The 12944-nt window shown below is 46.4% G+C and overlaps 1 protein-coding gene across 2 annotated transcripts in view; it reads left to right on the top strand.

Moving 5' to 3' along the window:
• The first annotated feature begins 12637 nt into the window (after positions 1-12637).
• NEK3 (NIMA related kinase 3) overlaps positions 12638-12944 on the top strand; it is a 32147-nt gene continuing 31840 nt past the window's right edge. For both annotated transcript variants that reach the window (XM_056126247.1, XM_056126248.1), the window contains exon 1: positions 12638-12754. In XM_056126247.1, coding sequence (XP_055982222.1) covers positions 12638-12754 — 117 coding nt within the window. The remainder of the gene's footprint in view (positions 12755-12944) is intronic.

The raw sequence follows: 12944 nt of genomic DNA, 5'->3' as shown, positions 1-12944 counted from the left end.
TAAATCTGAATTTCTTCTTTTTTTTTTTTAATATAATGTCATTGTTATTCTCTCTCAACTCTACTGATTCAATAAGTCCCTGGTCCTTGTTAAAGATTAGCTCTAAACTGTGTAACGTGAATTTGATTAAAGATCACAAAGTCATGTTCATTTATTCCATATAATAGCACTAATACTTATTCACTTCTCATGTTGTAGAGTGTAGGGTTTTTATTCTTTTTAACTGTGTCTAATGTGTATGCAATAAATTAAATACTTTAAAAAATAAATTAAAATACTTGTGTAACTGTCTCCGTGACATTCATTTAAATATAAAAAAGCAATGAGTGCACAGGTAGTGCTTTTGAAACTTGTCTTTGAGGTGCCTTATAGTGGGACTTGATTTGAGGTCTCAACACTTCAAGTGTGTGCTTAATGGTATATTTCCTTTTGAGAAATTTATCAGTATGCACTGTTTGGTTTCACCCTAGTGCAGTAGTCTGAAATTCCTCCGTGAGAAAGAGAACTTGAGATAAACTCTGTTTGGAAAAGTTCTGTAGAATGGTTTTTCCCTCGTAAATTTAGAGACAGTCTGTGTCTAGATCAGATACCTAAGAACAGCTGCCATCGATCGAACTCGTATTTATTCCAAACAAAATAGTTCCAAGGCTGAGATGAGGCGTCCGACAGATCTGCATTTCAAATCATCATACTTCCTACCTTTTTGAAGGATCAAATGGAAAAATTCTCTGGTTGGTTCTCTTCTCTCTCTCTCTCTTTCTCTCTCTCTCCCTCTTCTTCTTCTTCTCCCTCTCCCTCCCTCCCACCCAAGAATTGATAGACTTCACTGTCACTATTCTCCCATTGTTCGATTTGCTCAAGCGGGCCCAGAAACGTCTCCATCGTGAGACTTGTTGTTACTGTGTTTGGCATATCGAATACATCACGGGGAGCTTGCCAGGCTTTGCCGTGAGGGCGAGATACTCTCGGTAGCTTGCCGGGCTCTCCGAGAGGGACGGAAGAATTGAACCCGGCTCGGCAGGAAATGCCCTACCGTTGGTGCTATCGCTCCAGCCCTTGATAGACTTAAAATACTTAAATACTAGGCATCGGGTTCAAGAACAACTTTTTATTGGGTTATAAAATTCAGCCATTGGGTTACGAAAATCAGAAGAGAATAACATAAAGTAACTCCCAAAGAAGCAGCAACTCCTGGTTGGAGCTTTCTGTGGGTTAGTAGTTGTGATCCCAAGTACATTCTTGTTAAGTTCAAACACAGACAAAGTCCCCTACTCCAGTTGTGTTACCCTCTTCACAATCACAATCACAACCATCCTGTTATTCGTCGATTGCCTCGAGCAGGCCCTAGTAACATCTCCTTCGTCCTAGCCCTGAGATTTTTTTAAAAAGTGCCATATTCAAGGCTCTTTCAGAGTTAGGAGAATGAGACCCTTCATTGTTACTGGTATTTGGCATATTGGGTACGCCATGGGGAGTTTGCCAGACTCTGCCGTGTGGGCAGGTTACATTCAGTAGCCTGCCAGTTTGTCCAAAGTAGGAATGAGATGATAAAATGTCATCCAGCTTCCGGGAGCTGGGTTTTATAGTCTCTGAGTCTTGGCCGTTGATGGGCTTACATGGCGCCAGGGGGCCAGTTGGTGGGTGTGACCCCCGCCTACTGGAATTTGGAGGATCTGGGTGGAGGATGCCCAGCCCCGATCCGAGTAGGCTTGGAGATCTCAGCCCCGGGATCCGCGTGCCTTTTTTCCTCTGCTGGTACCTTCATGTGTGCGGAGAGTGGTCTCAGCATGGTGGTGGCTGGTCCTGGAGGTCTTCGGCTGCTGGAGCCCTGGTCGGGGCAGGGAAGGAAACTCCCCTCCAAGGGGCCCCGGTGAGGACAGCCATGCATGGGGGTAGGAGACTGCGCTGTTCTCTTCCAGGAACTGGGTTTTATAGCGTTACCCTCTTAGATGAATCATACTGGTATGGTAACTTTCCAAATTCTATGTATTTAATTGTGCTTCGCTAGCTATAAACTATACCACACTTTACAACTATATAGGCATCTTTTATCTCTAATTTACTGATTTCAGCATTTGTTTGTTTGGTTTGGGGGCTATACCTGACAGTGCTCAGGGGTTACTTCTGGCTCTGGACTCAGGGATCACTTCTGGCAGTGCTCAGGGTACCATATGGGATTCTGGGGATCAAATGCATGTTGACCACATGCAAAGCAAATGCCCTACTCGCAGTACTATTGCTCTGGCTCAATAAGTTTTTTGTTGTTTTGGGGTCACACTCAATGATGTGCAGGAATTACTCCTGGCTCTGCACTTAGGAATCACTCCTGGCAGTGCTTGAGGGACCATATAGGATGCTGGGGACAGAACCTCAGGTGGCTTTGCCTAATTGACTGTTACAGGGAACTTTTGGGAAGTTAAGTAAAGGACAAATTTATTTCTCAAAAGAGTGTCTATGAGCTATATGTTTTGGGAACAAATTCCCATCATATCTCTTGCAAACATAAGCTGCAGGTAGCATATGAGTTTATCAGGAGAAAATATAAAATTCATTTTTGTTTTTTGAATCATACCAGCAGTGCTCAGGGGGTACTCAAGCCTCTGTGCTCAGAATCACTCCCAGCAGTGCTGGGGGATCATGCAGTGCCGAGGATTGAACTTAGAAATCTCTCTCTGTGCTCAGAGATTACTCCTGTGGTGCTTGGGGGAATGCTGTATACCAGGGATTGAACCATGGTTGGCAATGTGCAAGACAGCACCTTAACTTGTGTTAACTCCTCAGCTCAGCAAAACACTTATCCTGGAATCTTAACATTGCAAGGAATGGTAAAGCACAGACTTGGGTGAGCAGTAAGTAGTAGCAATAGGATTTAGCTCTACTTCTGAGTAGCAAGCACCACGAGGACATTCAAGAAACTGACCAGGGGCTGGAGCAATAGTACAGTGGGTAGGGTGTTTGCCTTGCATGTGGCTGACCCAGGTTCGATTCCCAGCATCCCATATGGTCCCCTGAGTACCACCAGGAGTAATTCCTGAGTACAGAGCAGAGAGTAACCCTGTGCATAGCTGGGTGTGACCCAAAAAGAAAAAAAAAAGAAAAAGAACCTAACCAGTCTCCACACTTACGGTGAAAATTATGTTTTGTATATAAAAGTGGTATGAAGGTATAATTCTATATCCGAATTATTCAAGTTGGAGAAAAAGCAAGATATTTGCAAGCATGCAAATGTCTTATTTACCACTCATGAACTTACCTGAAAACATTCCAGTGAAGTAAATAGTATATCTAAGATTTTAAAGATTGCCAACATACCAAAATAAACAAGTCTTTGTCATAAGTTATAAAATATTAATTAAAATGAAAATGGGGATGGAGCAATAGCACAGCGGGTAGGGCGTTTGCCTTGCATGCAGCCAACATGGCCGACACAGGTTCGATTCCCAGCATCCCATATGGTCCCCCGAGCACCGCCAGGAGCAATTCCTGAGTGCATGAGCCAGGAGTAACCCCTGAGCATCGCCGGGTGTGACCCAAAAAGAAAAAAAAATGAAAATGTTAATTGTTAATTTCAGCAGGAGAGATGTACAGAACAAAGTTTTTTTTTAAGGCTAATATTGTTTCTGTCATAAGGTAGTTATGATGGATGACCCATTCAAGGAAACTAATCCTACCTAGTGAAAACTATATTCTATGGGTACAGATGGAAACACTGGTGGGTGGAACATTTTTTGAGGCTATATTTCTGGATCAGACTTTGTTGGTTTAAGCAGAGTGGCAAGAGCGAGAACCCAGATAGAACTTTCTAGGGTGGTACTGGTGACCTGTCTTATTTTCTCAGAGGTAAAGGGTAAAGTCAGTTCTCTTGTCAACAATTTCAAAATTTAAGATGTAAAGATAAGGTTCATCCAAGAATCCAGCAGAAAATGTCTCATGAAGATGTTTGTAACATTATTCGCATTAACCCCAAACCAAAAACTGCCCATTAACTGGTGAATGAAAAAGCCTATTTCCAAATCAACACATGAATGGATTATGCAGTTGTGTTATATGTACCAATGGAATACTCTGCAGCTGGAAGGAACGATGAAATCATGCAATTTGTTGCAAAAAAAAAAATCTTTGGAATTGGAAGATACCAAGTAAAGCAAGACAGGATGATCTCACTTATCTGTGGTATATAGAATAGTGGATGAGGAAATGTACTGTTGTGAAAGGGGGGTGCCTAAAACACTGTTGACCCCAGTGTTTGGTAAAGAGAAGGAAAGAAATCAGAGTGGGAAGTAATGGTGAACAGGAACCCGGGCTTCATTTATATCCATTATATGAGTCAGTGGTATGGCCATACATCCAAAGCACAGACTCAGCAAAACTAAAAACATGAGATCTAAGCGGCAGCCACTGAAACTTTGCAATGTGCCTGTCAAGTTGACAGGCAGAGATAGATGGGGGCTGGGGTGGGAAGGAATCTGGAAACACTGGTGGGGGAAGTTGACACTGGTGATGGAATGAATTATTTTTAAATTTTTATTAGCAAAATACCATGAAGTACAGTTGTAGACTTAGAAATTTTTGTGCTTGGGTTTCAGTTATACAATGATCCAGTACCCATCCCTCCACCAGTGCCCGTTCTCCATCATTTACATTTTTTTTTAAAATTTTTGTTAGTGAAACACTATGAGGTACAGTTATAGATTTACAAATTTTTGTGCTTGGCTTTCAATTGTACAATGATCAAACACTCATCCCTCCACCAGTGCCCATTTCCCACCACCACGGGTCCCAGTATCCCTCCCACCCCCATCCCCCCCTGCCTCTGTGGCAGGGCATTCTCTTTTGTCCTCTCTCTCCTTTTGGGTGTTGTGGTTTGCCAGTAACCCCTGAGCATTGCTGGGTGTGACCACCCCAAAAAAAAGTACATGAAAGAACTTTCTGGAGTCACAGGAATGTTCTGTGCCTTACTGTGGTGACATGGCTAACACATTTGCTCAAATTCACTGAAGTGTACAACCAAAAGTGGGTGAATTTTATTGCATTTTATTGTCAGTTTTACCCTTAAACCCTTAAAGGGGCCTGGAGCAACAGTGCAGTAGCTTGGCGCACCTGCCTTGCAAACATGGTCATATGGTCATGACTTCAAATCCCAATGCCTTCTGTGACCCCTGGAACCAAAAGCCAACTCCAGCTGCACCACGACTAGGTGTGGATATCCTGAGAAGGGGGGGGGGGGGGGCTGACAGGCACCAAAACTAAAGAGACCTGTGCTCCAAACCTTGCATATAAAGAAGCAGAAGGATGTATGAATCCCATTGCCTGGAAGATGGAGCGAACCTTGAGCATGTGTGTGAACACCAAGACCTCGGAGAGGGCAGGACCACAGTGGGTGTGGGAGGCCGGCAAGCTACGAGGCTAAGAATGGGCAGGCGACTCAATGCCTCTTTTGCAAACCACAACACCCAAAAGGAGAGAGAGAACAAAAGGGAATACCCTGCCACAGAGGCAGGATGGGATGGGGGGCATGGGGGGTGGGAGGGATACTGGGACCCGTGATGGTGGGAAATGGGCACTGGTGGAGGGATGGGTGTTTGATCATTGTACAATTGAAACCCAAGCACAAAAATTTGTAAATCTACAACTGTACCTCATGGTGTTTCACTAACAAAAATTTTTTAAAAATGTAAATGATGGAGAATGGGCACTGGTGGAGCGATGGGTACTGGATCATTGTATAACTGAAACCCAAGCACAAAAATTTCTAAGTCTACAACTGTACCTCATGGTGTTTCACTAATAAAAATTTAAAAAAAAAAAAGAATGGGCAGGCACATGTGCCTCGCAACAAGAGACTCCACAGCTAATGGAGAGAAGGTGAGAGGGGAAGAGAATAAAGACAGAAACAAACGCTTACCAGAATACTGTTTTTTAAAAAGGAAGATGTTGGGGCTAGGGCGATAGTACAGCAGGTAGGGTGTTTGCCTTGCGAGCAGCCAACCCAGGTTCAATTCCCAGCATCCCATTTGGTCCCCCGAGCACTGCCAGGAGTGATTCCTGAGTGCAAAGGCCAGGAGTAATCCCTGTGCATTGCTAGGGTGTGACCCAAAAAGCCAAATATAAAAAATAAAAAGGAAGATGTGAAGCCGGAGTGATAGTAGAGCAGTAGGGGGCTTGCCTCGCATGCTGTCTACCAGAGTTTGACCTCCTGCACCCCATATGTTTCCCTGAGCACCACTGGAAGTGATTCCTGAGTGCAGAACCAGGAGCAAGTCTGGAGCATTGCCAGGTGTGGCCCCCCAAAAGAAAGAAACAATTTTTATTTATTTATTTATTTTTTGTTTTTGGGTCACACCCAGTGATGCATAGAGGTTACTCCTGGCTCATACACTCAGGAATTACTCCTGACGGTAGTCAGAGGACCATATGGGGTGCTGGGAGTCAAACCCGGGTTGGTCGTGTGCAAGGCAAACGCCCTACCCACTGTACTATAGCTCCAGCTCCAAGAAACAAGTTTTAAAAGGGAGATCTGGGTCAGGGACGGTACAGGGGTTAAGTCACTTGCCTTGCATCCTAGCCACCCAGTTCTATCCCTGGTACTATATATGGTCCCCTCAGCACCGCCAGGAAGTCCCAGCACTGCTAAGTATGACTCAACTCCCCTGCCACCCCTCCACCAAAAGAACCACTAAACTCATAAAAGGGCGTGGAGAGAGAACGGTAGGTAAGATGCTTGTCTTGCAAGCAGCCAAGTTGGGTTTGATCTTTTGCACCCCATATGGTTCCCAGGAGCGATTTCCCTGAGCACAGAGACAGGAGGAAGCCCTGAGCACTGACCAGGTGCAGCCACAAAACAAAACATAGAAAGAAAAGAATTCAGATGAACAGTGTACTCAGCCTGCCTGGCAGTTCAAGGGGAGGGTTTTCAACTCGGGAATCTAGCCACATAGCGACAGAGGCGGAAGCAGCCCCAGTTACCGCTGATGCTGCTAAGTTTGAGGGCTTAGGATCAGGTGTGAGGGAGGGGGGACACATCGTGAAGGTGCAGGCCCCCAACCCGCAACATCCCAGCTCACAGGCCAGAGCCTCAGGTCTGAGAGGTAAAAGCCACTCCATCTTGAAATAGACCGTCCCTCCTGACCACCCACAAACAGGCCAGGACCAAGGCCAGACTCAAGGCCACTGACATATGACTTCAGACATTTAGCTAATTCAGGATGTTCTAACCACTCAGTTTTGCTTATGAGCATCTGCTTTGCTCTAGATAAGATGGGAATGTAACTGCCATGTGAAAGGACAAGATGCATTCTGTTTTGTAACCTAAAAAAGAATATATAATGAAAGCACAGCGGTAGGGCATTTGCCTTGCGCGCAGCCAGCCCGGCTGAGCCGGGTTCGATTCCTCCGCCCCTCACGGAGAGCCTGGCAAGCTACCGAGAGTATGCCAATATGCCAAACACAGTAACAAGAAGTCTCACAATGGAGATGTTACTGGGCCCGCTTGAGCAAATTGATGAACAACGGGAGGACAGTATTTGTTTCAGTTTTGTTTACTACACAGACACTTAGGGTTCCAAGTCTCTTAGGCTTGTGAACCCTCAGTGCTGAATCCCTTAAGCCCTTAGCAATGGCCCCCTTGTATGAGGGTGTTTTAGTGTGTGAATAAAACCTTGAAAAATCGGCCCTGTCTCTGTGTGTCACAGTCCTCGGCTTGTGGACACTTAACACTTCTCTTTTTCTGTTAGCGTTTTCTCAGAAGCCTGAGCAGTCTTATACTTGTTTGAAATTGCCCTCAGAGCATTCCTTATTTCTAGATATCTGACTTCAGATGAAATTATACCAGGCTTGACTCCCTTAATACATAAGGAGTAACTTAAGGAATTAAGACAATCCCTTTTGCTCTAACCCACAAGCCTGGAATTTGCAACTACTGTCTCATTAGAAATTCAGGAAATGAGCTTTGAGACTCAAAGGTCATTGCGTGTATCAGTGTAATTCATAGACAGTATTTGTTCTTGCTGCATGTCTCACCAGGACAGAAATCTACCCCTAACCAGTCTCACTCGCTCACTCACTCTACCTCATGTACTGCAAAGCAAGCAGTGATGCCTGCCATCGCCTGTCATGTATTTATCACCTTTCCCCCCCCCCCCCCCCCCCCACTATTCCTCTCCCAGCTTCTTTTGAAGTTCAGCGTATCCAACTAGATCAGTGATTTGAAACCAAGGCCAAGTCCCTCCTCCTTGCCTCATACCCACCCTGATCTTCAGACAATTTTATTGTCTGGGACAGTTTTGATGGCCACATCTGAGTGCAAGGAGTATTGCTGACGCCTCGCATGTGAAGTCAGAAAAGTGCTGAACAATCAGCTGAGTACAAGACACCCCCAGGCCCCTTCTTCCAGCCCTTTACCAAATTGTTCTCCAAGCCAACTCCAAGAGTGCTGAGTTTGAAACATCAGTGCTATTATTCCTGTTGTCCTTCCTCTTTTTTACCATCTAATACTTTCTCAGTCGCTCCCTCCACCTGCAGGCCCATAAAATTTGCTTTTTTTCTTCAGCAACTGATTCCTGGGCAGATTATGGGTTTTGTCATTGCCTAGCACCTCACTTCTGAAAGCTTGTGAGCAACCTCAATCCCATCTACAATCTTAGACCCCTTTTTATTTTAACCTAAATGTGCACAAATTCCCAGGGAATAGAATTTGGATTTTTTTTTTGGTGGGAGTGGTGGTGTTGGGGGTGTTCTACAGCCTCCCACCCCCCCAAATACTATCACGTGCACAATCTTGAGCGAGCAGTCTCAAGTCATTTCCCCTCGATAGTGCAGTGATTTTCAGCAATGTGGATGTTTTGGTGGTGGAACGTTGCAGCCCTGAAACGCTACCAGTAACAGTAAATCACGGTGCTTAAAATGTAGTAATAATTATAATAATAATAAAATAAATGCCCTTAGTGGGCCCGACCACCCCGGAAACAGCACCGCCCGCCAGACTCTGGCCGCTTTCTCTGGCTGTGAACCCGAGAGACGCCCCGCGCCCCGCCCCGCGGAAACGCGCCAGTGTCCCGAGGCCCTAGGTGAGCGGATCGCGGGGGTCCCGGCGCGGCCAGCGGCCACGGGTTGGGGTCAGCGGCACCGGGGCGAGGTGGGAGACCGAGGGAGGCGTGCGCCGGGAGCTCAGGGGGTCCATCCGCGTCCCAGCTCCCCCTGGGCCGGGGCTGCTCGCAGCTCGGGGTGCAGCTGGAGCGCGCGCGCGCGCGCGCGGGGGTCGGGCCCAGGGGAGGGGGCGCGGGGAGCGGGCGAGGCCCATCGCCCACCAGGGTCCCGGCCTCTGTCTCCCCGACATCCCACTGGAGAGCGTTGGCCAGTCACTTTGGTATGTTTTGACTGGTGTAGACCCACCCAGGCCCGCCCATCCGCCTACCCGGTCTTGGAATCAGATTCGATTAATCCGATTCCTGCCGCGGGTAATGCAAAGCCGCAGGAAGCACCAGGTGCGCTTCCTGCCGCTTCTGCATTACCATCGCTTAGGGCAGAGGCACCTTCCGTTCTTCCCCAATTGTTGCCCAGGCCTGCAGCAAAAGGTTTAGATTTGGCCTCCTCGATCATAAATTTAAATAAATCTCCACAGACACCCGGAGACCCAAGTGCTTTGTGTTTCCCCCAGTCATCCTGTGATAAATAGGAAGCAAACTGTTCTTTTTTTATTTTTGCTTTATTAAATGTTGTGGTTTGCTACATGTGCCTTTTTTTTCCCTTTTTGTTTTGGAGCCACACCCAGCAATGTCAGGGGTTACTTCTGCTCTGCACTCAGGAATTTCTCCTGGCAGTGCTTGGGAGACCCTATGGGATGCCGGCAAGGAAACCCGGTCAGCCGCGTGCAAAGCAAGTGCCCTACCTGCTGTACTATCTATCTCTCTGACACCAAGTGATGTGACTTAAAAACAACAACAAACTATATAGATGACACTACAAATATATATATGTATATATATGTGTATATATATACATATATATATATATCACTGTATCACTGTCATCCTGTTCATTGATTTCCTCGAGCAGGCACCAGTAACATCTCCTTTGTCCTAGCCCTGAGAGTTTAGAAAGTGCCACATTTGAGGTTATTTCAGGATCAGGAGAATGAGACCCATCACTGTTACTGGCTTTTGGCATATTGAATACGCCACGGGGAGTTTGCCAGACTCTGCCATGCGGGCAGGATACTTTCGTAGCCTGCCAAGTTCCCCAGAGTAAGAAATAGATAATAAGATGTCATGTGGCCGTATTCGCTTCCAGGAGCTGGGTTTTATAGTCTCTGGGTCTTGGCCGTTGATGGGATTACGCGGCGCCAGGGGCAGTTGGTGGGTGTAACGCCTAGCTACTGGAAGATGGGGGATCTGGGTGGAGGAGGCCCAGTCCCAATCCAGGCAGGCTTGGAGATCTGAGCCCCGGGTCCCGCACACCTGGGTTCCTCTACCGGTTCCTTGGAGCCTCACGCATGAGGCTTGCTGACACTGGGTGATGTTGGTCCTTTCTGTGGATTTTCTTGTATTACAAAGTCCTGCCCGCTTAGATCATCCTGTAGTTGTGAGCAGGAGACTGAAGCCACGGGCTGTTTTGAGCACCCCTTTCAGTCAGGCACCTCCAGCTGAAACTGGCCCAAAAGAATTCCTGCTTTTCTCATTCCTGCCACCTTCTCACAGCCAGAAACATCATACGCACATGCATGTGTGTGCACACACACGTGCACACATGTGCGCACACACACACACACACACACACACACACACACACACACACACATACACTGCCTTCTGCGTAGGACCATTTACTCCAGTTTATCTCAACCTGGAATCCACCTTTAGTTCTCTCCCAGAAACCTATCACCTCCAATCTTGCCAATTCTTTCTACACATTTTCTTCCTTGCCATCTCAACCCATTTTCCACCCCATCATTTTCCAGCCTTTTCTAATTTTTGGAGTCTTTATCTTCGCTCTCCTCTTGCTTCCCATACCTGGTCCATTCTCGCTGTAGTTAGAGGTTTTCTTCATATGTGAGTACAATGATAAATTTCTATGTATGTGATCCACATGTATAGATAATATATAATCTACATATACCTCAGTGTTATTGATTATATATTTATGAGTTTATATATTTATATCAATATATACATTTTTCTCAGTTATAGATAATACATATTTACATATTTAAATGATACAGGTCTCATTCCCCTGACCCTGAAAGAGCCTCCAATATTGCAGCATTGGGAAAGACAAGTAAGGAGAGGCTGCTAAAATCTCAAGGGTGGGACGAATGGAGACATTACTGGTGCCACTTGAGTAAATCAATTAACAACAAACGGGATGACAGTGATACAGTGATACAAATTTAAATTAATATATATATGTTAAATCCTCTCTTACATTCCTTTAAGAGACAGCCCATTACCCTGAGGATAAAATCCAACAACTTCACTGTTCTTAACAATGGCTTTCAGATCAGACCCTGTTTCTTCTGCCAGCCTGTTACAGGCTCTTTTAATCCCCAGGCTGCATGCAAGTCTCTTCTGCTTTTCCTTCTGCTTTCCCTCCGCCTCAGTCTCTCTTCCCTTCCTTTCACTTCTCAGCCTTCAGCCTTCAGCCTTCAGCCTTCAGCCTTGGGTTGGTCTTAAAGCGGCACTTCTAATTCCCTTGGCTATTTATCTCAGTAATATGTTAACAAGACTCCTGTTAAAACCTGCCACCCTATGTAGTTGAGTTAAAACTTGCTGTGGAAGTGTATGTCCCGTCCCCCTTGACGCCTTGGTGATGGCAGAGGCAGTGGGAGGTCTGTGCAGAGCTGGTGTGGGTGCTGTGTGTCTGCTTGATGCACAGACAAAAGTGGGAGCATGACCCTAGTCCTGTTCTGATGGGGGCTCCTTGAATTAGTTCCACCATCTGAGGGACCAGGGCCCCTTGGAGGAGGGCGGGTTGAGTTTCCCTCCCCGCCCCAAGCAGAGCTCCGGCAGCTGAAGACCTCCAGAACCAGCCACAACCATGCTGAGACCACTCTCCACACGCATGAAGGTACTGGCAGAGGAACAAAGGCATGCGGATCCTGGGGCTGAGATCTCCAAGCCTGTTCGGATCGGGGCTGAGCATCCTCCACCCAGATCCTCCATCTTCCAGTAGGCAGGGGTTACACCCATCAACTGGCCCAATGGCGCCGTGTAATCCCATCAATGGCCAAGACCCAGAGACTATAAAACTTAGCTCCCGGAAGCATGCAGCCGCATTTGTGGCCGTGCGACATCTTATTATCTCATTCTTACTTTGGACAACCTGGCAGCTACCGAATATAACCTGCCCACACAGCAGAGTCTGGCAAACTCCCCGTGGTGTACCCAATAGGTCAAATACCAGTAACAATGATGGATCTCATTCTCCTGACCCTGAAAGAGCCTCGAATGTGGCACTTTTTAAAATCTCAGGGCTAGGACAAAGGAGACATTACTGGGGCCTGCTTGAGGCAATCGACGAACAACAGGATGCTCGTGATCGTGATCTGAGACTTAATTTCATTCTGGTGTTTCTGTTTTGTGAGTACAGTCTGGGAGAGTCTGTGCAGCACCACGGTGAAGCAAGGCTGTGGGGACGCCCCAGCATGGATGGTTACACGGTCCTGAGAGTGATCGGCGAGGGCTCCTTCGGCAGAGCCCTCTTGGTTCAGCAGAAGAGCAGTACCCAGATGTTTGCCATGAAGGAAATAAGGCTTCCCAAGGTGACTGGCAAGTGCCAAGATTGTGTGATAGTATGCACAGTGGACAGTTTATGAAGGAGAATTAGTTCTTGAGGTTCAACAAGAACTCATTAGTGCCAAAGATGGGAAGGGTTTTTTTGTTTTTGTTTTTTTTTGTTTGTTTTTGCTTTTTTGGGTCACACCCAGCCATGCTCAGGAATTACTCCTGGTT

The sequence above is a fragment of the Sorex fumeus genome, unplaced genomic scaffold (assembly GCF_029834395.1).
Source record: "Sorex fumeus unplaced genomic scaffold, SorFum_2.1 ptg000061l, whole genome shotgun sequence".
NCBI lineage: Eukaryota > Metazoa > Chordata > Mammalia > Eulipotyphla > Soricidae > Sorex > Sorex fumeus.
This window is presented reverse-complemented; position numbering and strand designations above follow the sequence as displayed.